Genomic DNA, 16,471 nt, shown 5'->3' on the forward strand with positions numbered 1-16,471 from the left:
AAGAGAAGGAAAAGAAAGAATAACAAGAAAATTCTTAAGATGACTTTCTTTAATAAGCTCTTGAAGTACTTAAATGATTAGAAGAGGGGTTAGAAACAAGAAGTAGAAGAATTGATGATATGGGAAATATAAGGAAAGAAGATCTCATCAATTTCACAACAGGTTAAGTATAACTCAATCTTAGATGCATTTTACTAGTGGATGACTCAAGTCCAACAGAAGCAGTGCAACACATTTTGCTCCTCACTATTTGCAACAATGTTTTCATTGTTTCTTCATAAGCCTATAAGAAGAGGATTCTAAAATTGCTGACCAGGCTCCAAAACTACTTCCAAGAATTATAACTTGGCTTTGAGTTAAAGCACAACAGAGCCAATAAGTTCTGAAAGAAAACTAACATTCCCAATGAATTACAGGTATAAATCAAACAAAAGCACTACATAATAAAACATAAACGAAGAAACTTAAGCTACAGTACTGATCATCAAATAACTCAAACCTTAATACATGCTAGAGTAAATTATAAGCTAAGAAGTTGAATGGACATATCTTGTTGAATTCAAGCACACAACTGTTCTATAATAATTCACCCAATACTCCCCAACAGATGCTACCTACTACCGTTGGAAGGAAAGCAGCCTGGAGTCCTGAAACACAAGGGTAAAATGATATTCATCAATTAAAAAAGCAAAGTTGGAGTCACTGCTCTTGGTTTTTAGACAGAACATTTGATATGTTGCATAGAGCAACATCTTGAAAGTTGTTATGATATTTCAAGAGAAGTGAAGCCAGTGAAGTTGAACAACAGCAAATGAAAAAACTGTAAGAAGAAAGAGAATAACAAAAAAAAAAAAAAAAAAAACAATTAACAAAAAACAAAAAACTAAACGTTTTGACTATGATCCCCGTTGCAGAAAATTAATTTATGGTGAAGCTGATTAGGGATTGATTGTTTTTTTTTTTTCAACCACTGGTCTTTGATAACAAGTTAGGGAAGGTTAAGTGTTAATTAGATCAAAGGGATCTTTGTCAACCATTAGCTTTCCCTGAAAATATCTCGTCTTAATTAAAAATCAGATAGATAGACAAAAAGGAGAGAGAGAGAGAGAGGAGAGAGATGTTACCATTTAGTTTTATGGAGTCCTCATTAGTCAAATTTTTGGTTTTTTCAAGGATATGAAGTTGGCATTTCTCCATGAGCTGTTGAGGAGTAAAGTGCCACAGATTCCCCAAAATCCTACAATGAATCCAAGAGCAACCCCAATATAAAACCATAAGTCATTTGCCTCTTTTTGAACATGGCCTTCATTGGGAGGGGAATGTTCCCCTCTTTCATCTTCTAGACATTTTTTCAAAAGGGGTGGTCCACAAAGTTTGGGATTTCCCTCGTATGTCGAAGAATTGAAGCTTTGTAGTTGTGTCCCACTTGGAATTTTACCCCAGAAGTCATTGTGTGATAGGTCTAATACACTGAGGCGATCTATTTGAGATAAATTGGAAGGAATTTTACCAAAAAGTCGATTCCAAGACAAATCAAGAGCATCCATTGCTTTCAATTGACCAATTGTAGGAGGGATTAATCCAGTCAAAAAATTTCTCGACAAGTTCAATGAAATCAAATCTAAAAGATTTGTTACTTCTCTAGGAATTTCTCCACTTAGTTCGTTGCTTGAAAGATCAATACTCTTTAAAAGTCCAAGAGTTTTCTCATACTCAAGTTCTCTTCCTTTCCATTGAACCATTTGCTTATCAACATAAGAGCTTGGACGAGACAACGGTTTAAAGCATGGAATTGTGTAATTATAAGTGATGACCAAACTCCCTTGTTGAACCATGGCTGTGAAATTATTGAAACATCTTGGTATCATACCTGAGATATTATTGTTGGAGAGGTCCAATATTTGAATTTTTTTCAGTTGACACATATCCATAGGTATGCTTCCATAAAATTCATTGAATCGTAAATTAAGAACAACCAAATTTGGGAGACTTCTTCCTATCCAAGATGGTATGTTTCCACACAGTTTATTCCTTCCTAAATCAATTACCCTCAACTTTGTGCAATTCTTCAAAGACAAAGGCAATTCTCCGGTTAACTTGTTGTTTCTTAAATGCAATGATTCAATTGCTTCTAAGGAGCCAATCGAATCTTGAATTTTCCCAGAGAAATTGTTATTTTCTAAATTAAGAACTACTAATCCTTCCCATTGTGCCCAACAGTTGGGTAGTTCACCTGACAGCAGATTATTCGAGAGGTCAAGATAGGCCGAAGCTCCGCGACTAACCGCACACAACGAAGAAATTGATCCTGAAAACATGTTCTTAGAGAGATCCAACCATCCAGCATAAAAAATAAATACTGGTATTGAACCCTCGAAGTAGTTTGAACTCATATCCATTTGAGGGAAACGAGAAAATTCTATTGATGCATTCGGCACAACACCAGTGATCTGATTGTTGGAAATATTTAACCGATTCAAATTGGAAGTGAAATTCCAAAACCAATTGGGGATGACATCCGAAATTCCAGAACCTGAGATATCAAGCCAACCAACACCTTTCTGAGTTCTAAGCCAGCCTGGAAAACGTGGTCCCAGTTTGCAAGAGGCTAAAAATATATGAGTGAGTTGAAATTGGGGAACCCAGTCTGAGCTCAAATTCAAAGTCAACAGGGAGTTGAAAGATAAGTCCAAACGTTGCAATTTGGAGAGACTGAAGAGGTGGGCCTCAGAGACAGTGCCTTGCAATGAATTTGAAGGAATTTTCAACAATTCAAGTTGAGCTAGCTGTGCTATGCTTTCAGGTAAAGTCCCATTTAGTTGGTTATGTCCAAGATGCAACCTTGTCAACGATGAAAATCCAATCAAATCAGGGAGTGATCCAATGAATTGGTTATGAGATAAATCCAAAATTTCCAATGTGTCATTTGCACAAGCCAACAAGTTTTTTACAAGCACTCCAGCAAGATTGTTTCGATGCAACTTCAGTATCTGTAAATTACATAAATTGTTGAAGGATTTTGGAATCTCACCTTCAAGTTGATTCCTAGTGAGGTTGACAGTTCTAAGAGAGGTCATGTTCCCAAAAGTGTCTGGAATTGAACCTTGTAACTGATTATTAGAGAGGTCAAGAAAAACAAGGCTGCTACTAAAAGATTTCGGAATCTCACCTTTAAGTTGGTTCCAAGAGAGATCAAGGTATTCAAGAGAAACCATGTTCCCAAAAGCATCAGGAGGTGAAGCCTGCAGATGATTATAGGAGAGGTCAAGATGAACAAGGCTGCTATTGAAGTTGAACAACCATGGGTATATCGAAGTACTGAGCTGATTACAAGAGAGATCAAGGACGGCAAGAGACATTGAAGAAGTAACAAGGGAAAGAGATGGAGTGATGGGGGAAGGGAGATCGCAAGATTTTAAGAGCAAGTCAATGAGAGAAGGAAGTTTATTAATTGCATCTGCCCATCGGATGGCTTTACTAAGGTTAAGATGATTCAGGCCAAGGTGTGTTAAAGAAGAAAGGCGAGAAAGCCAGTCGAGATTTTCAGAACTCATATTAGAATTACCGCTGAGATCAAGAAAATTCAAGTTTGAAAGATTTCCAAGTTGATGGGGAAGAGGTCCAGCTAAATAAGTAGAAGAGAGATCGAGGTATCTCATTTTGGTGAGGGAACCAATAAATTCAGGCATAGACCTCCCTTCAAAATCGTTGCCACTAAGGTCCAAATGGTTTAACTGCTGCAGTTCAAGCAATGAAGGACTAATCTTACCTCTTAAATGCCGGAACTCATCTTTGTATTCATAGGCACTGAGATCAAGCGAGGTTATGTGACCGGTTTGGCTGCTACACTGGACTCCTCTCCATTTGCAACAATCTCTTTTGTTCTTTTCACTCCTCCATGAAGAAAGAATTCCAAAATCATCAGCAATGTCTTCTTTAAACTTAAGGAGAGCTTGTCTCTCCCTCTCTATGCACCCAACTTTAGCATCACCAACCTGAATACAGGATCCAAGGTCGGGTTTGGAACATAGTAAAAGCACAATAAACCCAATAAGTGGTTGAACGGACCTTCCAACCATGTCTAACATGAAGCAACAAAACTTCCAAATAACTGAGAATTTGCAAGTTTCTGTTTGGAATTCTTAATACACCGAGCACTGACCTATATAATATTCTCAATTCATGTTCTCTGGCTTATGCAATGGGGGGTATATGATGATGGTATCAATGGAATTTTCATATGGATATACCTTATAGAAGTAATCGTTGAAATAATTTTTTAAGCATATCTTGGAGCAACTTTCAGAGACTTGAGCATGGATGGAGATATTGAGCTGAAGAAAAACAAAATAAGAATAGGACATCTTAGGAGCAATTTCCCATGTTAGACGAGAGATAAAGTTTAAAATAACAATGCCGTCCAGAGAATTTGTCATTTGAAAAATTTGCAGGTTACCAATGGAGGTAACATTATGAAGTTCTAAGCTGGCTAGATTTAGTATTTTTACATGCCTCTCAATAAGATATAAAACACAAAAACTACGAAACATAAGTACAGTGATTAACAAGTAAACAAGAAACTTAACGCATGCTAAAACAATTATGTGATAAGAAATTTTGTGGTCGTGCCATGTCCTATTACAAACATTCCCAACTCTCCCCAACATAAACTATTGACTAATGATTCACAGGAAAGTAGGTTGAAGCCCTACACCACAATGGTGAAACAACATTTATCAATCTGCAAAAATATATTCGATTTGTTGTATGAAAAGAAAATGACTGTTTTCAAACGAGGGAAGTTCTAGCATGTTCCTTGGAGCCATCAAAGAGTGAGAGAACTGTTACTGCTTTGCTTTCTAGACTCCTATGCATATTAATTGTTGCAGTCCCGTGAATTCGTGCAATCTTTTATTTTCCAAGAACTGGAGATAAACATATCTCCATGAATCATTAAGCAGCAAAGAGACATGAGAATCTTTTCTAATGAATCTAAGAGCAATACTAATATAAACCATTAGTCAATTGAATTTGGTCTTCACTATGATTGGGGTGGGAATCTTCTGATCTTGTTTCATCTCTTTTAACAACTTTTTAGAAGGGGCCATAAAGCTCAGTGTTTCCTTCACATAAGAATTGAAGCTTTATAGTTGAGTATCCAATGGTATTTTACCAAGCAACTAATTTGAAAATAAATTAGTTGTGCATTTAGTTATTTTTATTGATATTATGAAAATTTAGAAAAGTAAAAAAAGCATTTTAAGTTTTTGAAATATTTGTATATGTTTTTAACTTTTAATTTTAATAATAAATTATTATTTATTATATGATGCTATATATCATAGTTGAACCAATGACCCCGTTAGTGACCCATGACATAATTTTTTTTTTTAATCCAATATCTTGTCCGATTATGAATACATTAGAACATGGAAAACACAATTGTATGGAGTTCTTGATATATTGAAAGCCCTAAAGATGCTCTTATGCTATTTTTGCCATGATCATAACTCAAATAGTAAAAACAAAGTCAAAGTTTTAATGCTCAATTAGGCCAAGTGTTTTGTTGACTAGGGTCTATTGAAGTAAGTTTAGGGCCTTAATAATGGAAGTTAAGATTAGGGCTCTAGTTTTATTTTATTTTATTTTATTTTTAACAAATTCTTTAGATAACCAAATGGATATGATATATGATTAATCCAACCCATGAAGAATTGCTCTTTGTTTTTCCTTATGGATGATGAAAATAGTATATGCCAAAGACCAAATTAATATTACAACTTTTAGGATAGTACCCTTAAAAGTATAACATGATGTAATAATGAACGAATTTACTGTTTATAACATGATGTTGACTATTGGGTAGTCATAATCTCACTAAGTTACTATATTGTATGACCTTTCAACCTTTAGAGGATAGTGAGCTAGTGCTAAGGTCTTTAGTGACTTTGATGTATAAGTGAGACCTTAAGGTGGTCATATGTTCCCTATAGATTAGGTTTTTGTTGATTGATGTTGGTAGTAGGAGGTATACTCAAGGCAGACAATATGATATCTTATAGGTTTGAGATAGGGTATTCTTTTAGGTGATCCTAAGGACATGTGATTAGAAAATCTATGACTGTAATAATTCCTTAATTGGAATTTGATATATGCTTTTTGTGATAGCATGTTAGTTGATCATATAATAAGAGATTATGAGACTCAAAGATGATAGGTAATCTTAAGAGGTTGATAGAATTCAACTTATTAAATTACGGATATCAGTTCATAGGAAGTACACATACTGGATAGACTCAAGGTTAGTATCTTGTTATAATATCATAATATATTGGAGTGCAATTGTAGTGGAATGTCAAATTAACTTTAGCATTTTGATTCAAAGGGAGTTGATATTTTTCTATGGGTCTCATTGGTTCACACTCAAACTTATATTCCTTTGTGGGATGGTTTTTAAGGGATTTTGTGTTTTATATTCATATGTGTGCATAAGAGTTTTTTTTATAAATATATAAGGTTACATAAGAGCTTATGAATGATCTCTATGGATTAGACAAACTAATGAATTGGAAACTAATAGGGTTCATTAATAATTAGGACCTAGGTAAGTTAGATTAATTGACTTAAATCCAACATTGACTCAAGTTACTTAAGCCCATAGGGAAAAACCCATATAAACCCTCTTAAGGGTTACGACTTTTAGAGTTTCTACCATTTAGACTTTTAAGGAAAGGAACCTTCACCTCCACCCCTCTGGAGAGGATTCTATCTCTTTTCATGCTAGAACCCAAGTAAGAGAGTCATTTGGTGGAAGATCTATTGGTTTATGAGATACACATTGATTCTTCATTGATTGGATTTCATCTTGAAACATCCAGCTCACAGGTAATAACACAATTTTCCATAGATCTAAGTTTTAATATTCATTATGCTTTCGCTTGCTAGATCTAGAGAACCCCTAAGATGTTTTTGCATGCACTCTAATGATATAGGGTTGGGAATATAGATATCAAGATATTCCTTACAATAACTTCTTCTCAATTTATTTTCCAAGTCTTAATGCAAGTATACTAAGGACTATAAATTCAAAAAATAACCTTGATGAATTCTATTTGTGAACAAAAGCTCAATATTTGTTTCCAAATTTTAATGTTGATAACTTATTCCATTCTATCAATTTCATTCCTTTGTATATGTCATACTAATTTCATTCAAAGAAATATTAACAAACAACTCAATTTAGAGGTCAAAGTTACATTAGTAAAGCATTGTGTTTTTTATCATAATATAATAAATGTTTATCAATCCTCTCACACCTTAACTTAGAAAAAAAGATGTAGTTGGCTTGTGAATTTTGGACTTTGAGGGTTGTTGCAACAAATACATTACAAAATAAATTGCTTGAATTAACCTCTCCAAGCATTACAATTATGTATTCCTTAGAAATTAGAAAGTAAAGGAACTAGCTTCCATGTTGCTTAGATAGTGCATTAATATGTATATATGTATCTCTCTCTCTCTCTCTATATATATATATAGAAAGAGAGAGAGAGAGAGAGGGAGAGTTTGCAAGTAGATACATTGTTAAGTTACCTTCCATATAAGCTAATTGTAATACTTGCATTACATAAGGAAATTAGATCCCCCATTGGGTTGTTCTGCCGATCTTGAGTTGACATTTCATGGGAATATAGAGTAGGCTTAAGAGGCATTTGCAAGATTTCAACGTCACCTTCAAGCATATTTAGTGCTTTGCTCATAGAAGGGCGGTCTATGGGCTTCATTTGCACACACCATAATGCAACTATGATCATTTTTCTCATATATTTCTTTTCATCCTCTGTGGCATCGCCCATTTCCATATGTCCACCTTGTTCAATTTGGTCATAAATCCATGATGGGAAGAATATCTCACTTAGATTTTCTTCATGTGCACTCACATGCCTCCGTTTTCCCACCATCTCCATTAACAACATTCCAAAACTATAAACATCAGCCTTATATGACACATGCCCAATGTTTTTATAGAACAATTCTGGAGCAATGTATCCTAATGTTCCTCGAGCTGCAGTGAGAGACACAATACTTTCATCTGTTGAATATAATTTTGCAAGGCCAAAGTCTGAAACTTTTGGAGTAAAGTCTTCATCCAAAAGAATATTGTGCGGCTTGATATCAAAATGTAGAATTTGCATGTCACACCCTTGGTGTAAGTATTCAATTCCACGCCCTACTCCAAGTGCAATCTTGTACAATCTTTCCCAACTTAAAGGAATGCTCTTTTCTCCTTTGAGGAAGATAAACTTGTCAAGAGACCCATTCGACATGAAGTCATATATGAGGGCCCATTTTGATCCTTCCACACAAAATCCAACAAGTCGTACCACATTAATATGATGAATCCTTCCAATTGTAGCAACTTCATTAATGAAATCTTGCCCATTAGCTTTTGATATGACCAACATTTTTACTGCTACAATTTGACCACTTCGAAGTTTACCTTTGTATACAGAGCCAAAGCCGCCTTGACCTAATTTATTTTTAAAATTATTGGTCATCTTCTTTAAATGTGAATATGAATACCTGATGGGCTGAAAATTTTTGTGATTTTGCAAGAATTCTTCAATATCTTCATCTGATGATAAGTGTCTTCGATGGAACTTGAAGATCAAGTAGGAAAAAAGACATAACATCCCGAGTACCGTGCGTCCACCAACGATTGTTATGACTAATAGATAAACATGAGAAAGTTGAAATATTTTAGGAAAAAGGTTTATAAAGACACATTTAGATGTCAAATCGAACAAATACAATTGCTTGAATGGGAGAGAAAACTGGGGGAATTTGGCTGCACAAAATTTGACCCTTGAATTTAGAATCAGCCAAATTTCACAATTTTGGCTTCTTTACATTCCATCCCACTGGATTTAATTTGAAATGAAATGTATCCAAATTCACAAAAACAGTTCCATGGAAAAACAAATATTTGGAAATTTCGTGGAACTAAAATGTAATCGAACCCAATTTTGCACAACCAAACAAATAGCAACCCTTTATTTAAGCAAAAGAATTTGACAGTCTACAATCTTAGATGCAAGAATTTCAAGGATTTCAGATAAGAGCCTACACAAATTTAAAATTGGAAGTTGGGAGTCTTACCAGCCTTTTGAACAACCCAGGCCCCTGATAAGAGAAAGACATAAATTGAATTAGAAATGAGATGCATATGAGACATTAATTATAGAAGAAGAAGATATACAAACTACAGAAAGTAAGCATAATGAAAATGGAAAGTTCAACATGTAAAACATGGAAGATAATAGAAGGAACTACCAAAGCCTCACCAACTAAAACACCACTGGAGGTATAGCGTCCATTATTGAGATATTTTCTAAGGCCTGCATGATTTAAACAGGAAAGCAGTATCAGTTATAGAAGATGAAAAGCCTAGTTCCAAAATTGCAGTTTGTATATTTGTTTATCCTAATTATTTACTAAATCTTTTACTGCAAAATAACCCTTCAGTTCAAGCAAAAGAAAAAAGAAAAAGAAAAATTGCTTGACTTCCCAAAATAGAACTTCAAAAAATTAATAGTTGGAACTAGGTAGTAAGCATTACCTTCAAATGTAAAGGGACTTCGAAAAAAGGCCTCGGCTGTCAACAAGAGAAGACATAAAATTCAGAACGAGAAATATTAAGAGTGTAGCTATTATGATTTTTATTATCAATTAACAATGCTTCTATAATCATGGACAATAACACTAGGAAGCAAAAACATATTGAAAGTTCAATTAAGAAAAAAAATAAAAATAAAAATGAAAGAAAACAATCTCCAAAAGCCTTACTGAAAAAGTTGATCATTGGAATCAGTACATCATCTTTCAACTTGCTAAGCCCTGCATAAGTAAACCAATCAACTGAAATTAATTAGTTGTCCTAATTATTTAATTATTCAACTGCATAACTGGATTTCCAACTGGTGAGTTGGTCCACCACTTAGAAATTCTTCAGCACTTACAATTTCTTCCATCAGTCCAGTACTCGTCGCATATTATACTACTGTCTTTGAAATTCGGCTCACAGAAGCTTAGACCTCCTTTGCATTTGCCACAGCGGAAGTACAAAAACGATAGCTCAAGCCCCATAAGCAGAATTTCTTGCAAATCTGACATTGAAGTACTCTTTCTGGGCTCTGAAACTGCCTCGAATTTACCGGTAACAACAGTCGTGCCCAAGGTGCATGAACTCTGAATATCTCTCGCCACCTTGCCTCGCCCAATTAGTGCATAAGTATATGCTTGTGAGGAAGAGACATGGTTATTGCTACCCTCGCAAGAAGTAATAGGAATGTGGTTATGATCATTGATTGTCCTTGTGCAGGTCATCAGAACTATAGTAGTGTGTTCATAAGGAGCTTGATATGGATATAGACCGTGTAATATCAAGGAATAAAGAGGAGTGGAGAAACAGTTGCCCTTCTCTAGACCAGGAACTACAACTCTAATGGTGGAGTTATGGTAATTGATCTCCTCAACATAGTATTTCCCATATAAGATGGTACGGTTGTTTTCACAAACAAGCTCATATGCAAGATCAGGATCACCACAGCCAGGTAAATCACCTTTTAATCGGAAGGGGCTGCTGATGTTTCGGATATCTCCACAAGAAGACGGCCTGCAGGGCTGCTTCTCACTAGAAACACAATTTGAAAGGAACCAAACATGGAGGAGTGTCATGATGCCTATTCCCACAGGTCTTGCTTCTCTCACCATCATAGTTTCAGATGCAGAGGGAGAGCAGCTCTGGTTTTGGGCTAAGCCAGATCGGAGTTCAACTTTCTAGCCACTCGATTTTTCTTTTCATTGGTATCATAATCAACAACCCATATAAAATATCTGATTTTCTATATCTTAACCAGTAATCAGGTTTTATTATTATTATTATTATTATTTGTTGTTAAACCTGATGGGCTGGATCATTATCAATCAGGCTCCAACGACGGCCTGATTGTAATGTACAAGAAAAAAAGAAGTTAATTGGAGTTAGGAGGAAATATCAAGGAAGCTTACTTTGCAAATACAAGTCAAGCTATAGATTTGTCACGACATGGGAATCCAATTTTTTAGTATTGAATTGAGTTCTTGTCCTTGAAGTATCACTCATCTAATAATAATAGGTTCAGGTTCAGAAAATATTAGAGGGAGAGCAGCTCTAGTTTTGGGCGTCCTTTGTTTAAAAAAAAAAGATATAAAACTAAAACCCAATTGGCAAGTCATCTCAGAATTAAATTTTGTTCCAACTTGATTTTTCTATTCATTGGTGTCACAATCAACTATATAAAAATGTTTGATTTTTCTACAAAACGCGTAATCAAATTTTATATTTTTTTTTCTAATATATTGATATATTAGACTATGTAATTTAATATCGACAATTTTGTTTCATTGTTTTGACATTAGGATCTTTTTAAATTGTGTCTTACTCTCTATTGAAGACTCAAGACAGCTGTTTAATCAATTGGGATGACACATGTAAATAGAAATGTCCAAGAAAGGCAACTTAGGGATTATTAAGCATGGTGTGGATCAAGGTTTTTAAAACTAAGCTAAAAGGATTTTAAAATCATTTTGAAAATCTCCTCAAGCGCTCAAGTACTAAGGAGAGAGCTCAAAGAGCATTAAAGTGCTTTAAGAACGCTCAAGCGGTTGCATAGAGAGCCAAATCTCCACCAATTCTTTTTCATATTTTGACCGATTTTATTTTGGAAATCTTAATTTGAGCCCACAAGGTATTTATATTCTATAAATATCATACCTAAAAAGGATTTTGTTTTTTATATGAATAATTTAGACAACCACATTTGTCTTTTTGTTCCCAAAACAATTAAAAAAGTTTGTATTCGCTTTTGTTGTTGTGAAGGAGATCTACATCCCCTCAAGTGCTAAGGTTAGATCTATTGGAAGCACACAAGGTAGTACGTTATAGACATGAAGTGTTTTTTTCACAAACCAGCTCATATGCAGGACCAGAATGACCACAGCTTTAATTGAAAGGGGCTACTGATGTTTCGGATATCTCCACAAGAAGACGGCCTGCAGGGCTGGTTTTCACTAGCAACACAATTTGAAAGGAACCAAGCGTGGAGGAGTGTTATCATGCCTATTCCCACAAGTCTTGCTTCTCTCATCATCATAGTTTCAGATGCAGAGGGAGAGCAGCTCTGGTTTTGGGCTAAGCCAGCTCGGAGTTCAACTTTCTACCCACTTGATTTTTCTATTCATTTGTATCATAATCAACAACCCATATAAAATATCTGATTTTCCATATGGTTTTCTTCTTCTTCTTCTTCTTCTTATTATTATTATTCAATTTCTGGTCAAACTTGATGGTCTGGTCATTATCATCAGGCTCTAACTACGACCAAATCAAATACTAAGCAAATAATTGCAATGTACAAGAAAAAAAGGTTAATTGGAGTTATAAGGAATATCAAGGAAGCTTACTTTGTAAATACAAGTTAAGCTACAGACTTGTCATGACATGGGAATACAAGTCAAGCTAGTGGCCGCCCAGCATCATATCTCCTTTTCCATCTCCACTTTTTTAGTAGTGAATTGAGTTCTTTTCCTTGAAATTAAACTCATATAGTTATAGGTTCAGAAAACAGAGGGAGAGCAGCTCTACTTTTGGCCGTCCTTTAATTCAGAAGAAGATATAAAATTAAAGCACAGTCGGCGAGCCAGCTCATAGTTCAACTTCGTTCCAACTTGATTTTTCTCTATTCATTGGTGTTACAATCAACTATATAAAAATGTTTGTGTTTTCTGCAAAACGCGGAATCAATTTCTCTATCCTTTTTCTAGTCATACAAAGTCGTTTAAATGAGTAGTGGAGTTGACAGAAAATTGTTTGAAGTAGAAATGTTGGAGTCTCTCAATTAGTATATAATTTTAATGCACGTAAAATAATCGAATAATTGCAAAGTACACGACAAAAAATAAATAAATAAATTGGAGTGATAGGAGATATCAAGGAAGCTTAATGTGTAAATACAGGGAAGCAGCATATCTCCTTTTCCATCCCCAATTTTTTGTATTGAATTACTGCAAAAACCCTAGAGATGAGCAGTTTCTTGAAAATGGTTCTATCTTTATTTTTCTTCTTGCCCATGAGATTATTTGCAGAAATTGAAGTGAGTCAAGATGTCTGCAAGGTATCAAGGTGCAGTCACCATGGTCCGGCCATCCGGTTCCCGTTCCGGCTAAAAGACCAGCCACACCACTGTGGATATCCGGGGTTTGAGATATCTTGCACAGAGAAGAAGCAGACCATAGTGGAGCTGCCATATTCAGTGAAGCTCTCGGTAAAGAAAATAAATTACAAATCTCAGGAGATTGTCGTCCATGACCCAGATTTTTGCCTTCAAAGACAGCTTCAAAACTTTACTTTATCTGCCACTCCCTTCAACTTCAAATTTCATTCTTTCTACTTCGTAAAGGACTTCATCTTCTTCAATTGTTCCTCAAGTAAAACAATGTACAAAAATTTATTTTGGCACATCCCTTGCAGTTTTCTCCCCAGTAACCCAGTCCATGCTGTTGTTTCTGATACCGATCTCGACCAGTTGGACCTATCCTCTTGCCACAAGATTTTCAATGTTTCACTTCCATTTGATATACTTTATGAAGGGGGAAACTATTTTTCTTTCACTTGGTCAGAATCGATATGCGGAGACTGCGAAAGACAAGGTAAGAAATGCAGACTGAAGAGCAACACTAGCAAGGAACCGGAAACTGAATGCGTTGAAAAACCAGCAAAAGGTACAACACTCATTCCTCTATAATCATTTACCTGCATTTCTGAATTGTGCCCTTTACTCTTTAGTATAAAATTATGTAATTTAAAATCAGTAACTATTTGATTAGGTAAAGGAGCAACTACTGCAGAGGGTATGAGCTAATCAACTTCCTTCGAGCTATTATAAAAATAATTATTAGTAAAGATAGGTTTGGTTTCTAGAAGATCGGAGTAGGGAAACTGCAAGGAAAAAAAACATAGCCATAGTATTTCCTAGAACCTAATGGAAGATAGGGGTTTTATATTTTTTAACTTTATGTTTGAGAAACCGGCCATAATGTAGGAAAGAGTGAGTACCTCTAGTGACGTGAGTTTAAGGGACACCCAAAAACGCAAGGTTTAAATCCATGACATTGTGTAATAGGTCATGATTATATTACTTTCAAAAGCAACATGCTAATGATTTTATTAATATTATTTTTTCTTCTTGCAGATGGATCGCAAAAAAAACTGGTTACAGGTGATTTTCCACTCACCATACTTCTTTCTTTTTCAATTATACTAAGAATTAAAAGAGAAAATTGACTCTCAATTTCATTCTTTTGCATTTATTGAAAAAAAAAAATTGTTTTCTCATATGCAGGTTTAATCCTTGGTTTCTTTCTTCTCGTGTTTGTAGTAATTACACTCTATTATGTGTATAACTCAAATAAACTTGATAGAGAAAATACCAGAAAGATTGAAAAGTTTTTGGAAGATTACAAAGCTCTCAATCCCTCAAGATACTCCTATGTTGATATTAAAAAGATCACAAATCACTTCAAGGACAAATTAGGTCAAGGAGGTTATGGATCAGTGTACAAAGGAAAGCTTTCCAATGAAGTTCTTGTTGCAGTAAAGATCCTTAACGATTCCAAAGGCAATGGAGAAGAGTTCATTAATGAAGTGGGAACAATGAGTAGAATTCATCATGTCAATGTAGTTCGCTTGGTTGGATTATGTGCTGATGGAGTTAAACGAGCTTTGATTTATGAGTTCTTACCAAATGAGTCTTTAGAGAAATTCATATTTCCAACACCCGTTAAGAACCATTCACTTGGTTGGGAGAAGCTTCAAGACATTGCTAGGGCATAGCCAAAGGAATTGAGTATCTTCATCAAGGTTGTGAACAAAGAATTCTTCATTTTGATATCAAACCTCATAACATTTTGCTCGATCAAAACTTCAATCCAAAAATATCTGATTTTGGTCTTGCCAAATTATGTTCTAAGGAACAAAGTGCAATTTCAATGACTGCAGCAAGGGGGACAATGGGTTACATTGCACCAGAAGTGATATCTAGGAACTTTGGGAATGTGTCTTATAAGTCAGATGTTTATAATTTTGGAATGCTGTTACTTGAAATGGTAGGGGGAAGGAAAAATATTGATGTTACAGTTGAGAACACTAGCCAAGTATACTTCCCAGAATGGGTTTATACCCAATTAGATCAAAGGGAGGAAGTGCATATTCGGATTGAGAAAGAAGGAGATACCAAAATTGCAAAGAAGTTAACTATTGTGGGACTTTGGTGCATTCAATGGTATCCAATAGATCGCCCTTCTATGAAAGTTGTTGTTCAAATGTTGGAAGGAACAGGAGACAATTTAACCATGCCTCCCAATCCTTTTGCCTCCATAGGTCCAACAAAAACAAACATCAAAAGGCCCAAAAAATCTCTTCAACAAGAGTTGACAGTTGTTCCAGAATTAGATTGAAAGAAAAATTCTCTATCCTTTTTTATTATTGTAAGTGTGCTACTAAGCATTAATCATGTTGTAATTGTTACTCAATGTAACCTTTCCATTTATTTATCTTTACCATTTAGACCAATGTTTGTAAATTAGAGTACTTTTGAGGCTTAAATTACATTAGATTTGAAAAGATATTTATGGCTCTAGCCTTATGATTCTCCTTTTTTTGAACAAGCTAGTTATTAAAAAGGGAATATTTTTTAGAGATCTCTTTTTAAAAAAAATATACCAAAAAATTACAAGGCTAGTGTCCTTTAAATAGAATAGGCTATACAAAAGACTTTGATGAAGTTTATTAATTATCTCATTCTCCAAGAAACTTCATGAGAAAAATCATCCCAATTTGGAGATATATCAATGAAAATTGGAATAAATTATTTCCATGCTTTTTCTGAAGTCTTGCATGAGTTTCATCCAAACTCTTACAAATGTATGTTTTTACAAATTATAAAAACACATTATGCTATGCCAACCAAATGTTTTTATTCTTTTAGTTACCCCAAAACTAGACATGAAAATATGAGGTTTTCCATTGTTTAGTTACTAGAAAAAGCTTTGCATTAACTTTAATAGTTATAAACAAATGAATCAATTTCCCACATTAACTTGAATATATAGTTTGTGACAAATTTATCCCCACTTTGGATCCTAATTCAATAAGGATTTCAAGGACTTCAATGTAAGAAAGCCTCAAAGATGAATGAATCCATTCAAAGATAGACAAAGTGAATTTTTAAAGCTATCATAATTCTCACATCATTTGATCAATTCATATAAGTCCATAATAGTACAATGTTGAAGTTGAGTGACACTAAAAAAGAGGGCAACCTAAGTATGCTTAATTTAATTTAATTTTTTTAAACCCAAAATAGGATTTTGT

General features: G+C 34.6%; 3 protein-coding genes and 1 pseudogene across 3 annotated transcripts; 1 reads left to right on the forward strand and 3 right to left on the reverse strand.

The window, feature by feature from the left end:
- Nucleotides 1-1,168: 1,168 nt before the first annotated feature.
- LOC132255319 (receptor-like protein EIX1) lies at nucleotides 1,169-4,079 on the reverse strand. Its single transcript, XM_059743416.1, has 3 exons — nucleotides 2,361-4,079; nucleotides 2,234-2,308; nucleotides 1,169-1,237 (listed from the first exon to the last, which is right to left on the reverse strand). The coding sequence occupies exons 1-3, from the start codon at nucleotides 4,077-4,079 to the stop codon at nucleotides 1,169-1,171; spliced, it is 1,863 nt and encodes a 620-aa protein (XP_059599399.1).
- A 3,510-nt stretch (nucleotides 4,080-7,589) lies between these two features.
- LOC132255320 (rust resistance kinase Lr10-like) lies at nucleotides 7,590-8,723 on the reverse strand. Its single transcript, XM_059743417.1, has one exon. The coding sequence runs from the start codon at nucleotides 8,691-8,693 to the stop codon at nucleotides 7,590-7,592; it is 1,104 nt and encodes a 367-aa protein (XP_059599400.1). The 5' UTR covers nucleotides 8,694-8,723.
- Nucleotides 8,724-9,024: 301 nt separating this feature from the next.
- Nucleotides 9,025-10,835, reverse strand: LOC100853070 (uncharacterized). Its single transcript, XM_059733753.1, has 5 exons — nucleotides 10,020-10,835; nucleotides 9,847-9,897; nucleotides 9,620-9,655; nucleotides 9,345-9,398; nucleotides 9,025-9,183 (listed from the first exon to the last, which is right to left on the reverse strand). The coding sequence occupies exons 1-5, from the start codon at nucleotides 10,774-10,776 to the stop codon at nucleotides 9,134-9,136; spliced, it is 948 nt and encodes a 315-aa protein (XP_059589736.1). The 5' UTR covers nucleotides 10,777-10,835; the 3' UTR covers nucleotides 9,025-9,133.
- A 2,334-nt stretch (nucleotides 10,836-13,169) lies between these two features.
- Nucleotides 13,170-15,555, forward strand: LOC100255397 (rust resistance kinase Lr10-like; annotated as a pseudogene).
- The last annotated feature ends 916 nt before the right edge of the window (nucleotides 15,556-16,471 follow it).

The sequence above is a fragment of the Vitis vinifera genome, chromosome 16 (genome assembly GCF_030704535.1).
Source record: "Vitis vinifera cultivar Pinot Noir 40024 chromosome 16, ASM3070453v1".
Lineage (NCBI taxonomy): Eukaryota > Viridiplantae > Streptophyta > Magnoliopsida > Vitales > Vitaceae > Vitis > Vitis vinifera.

Excerpts from the sequence above, each read along its gene's own strand:
- LOC100853070 (XM_059733753.1), bottom strand. The coding sequence starts at position 10,776 with ATGATGGTGAGAGAAGCAAGACCTGTGGGAATAGGCATCATGACACTC. Across the intron at positions 9,898-10,019 it reads CTGGACTGATGGAAGAAATT|GGCTTAGCAAGTTGAAAGAT; the intron begins GTAAGTGCTGAA and ends TTACTTATGCAG. Across the intron at positions 9,656-9,846 it reads TCCAATGATCAACTTTTTCA|CCGAGGCCTTTTTTCGAAGT; the intron begins GTAAGGCTTTTG and ends TCTTGTTGACAG.
- LOC132255319 (XM_059743416.1), bottom strand. The coding sequence starts at position 4,079 with ATGGTTGGAAGGTCCGTTCAACCACTTATTGGGTTTATTGTGCTTTTA. Across the intron at positions 2,309-2,360 it reads ACTTCGAGGGTTCAATACCA|GATCAATTTCTTCGTTGTGT; the intron begins GTATTTATTTTT and ends ACATGTTTTCAG. Across the intron at positions 1,238-2,233 it reads CTCGAATAATCTGCTGTCAG|GATTTTGGGGAATCTGTGGC; the intron begins GTGAACTACCCA and ends GATTCATTGTAG.
- LOC132255320 (XM_059743417.1), bottom strand. The coding sequence starts at position 8,693 with ATGTTATGTCTTTTTTCCTACTTGATCTTCAAGTTCCATCGAAGACAC.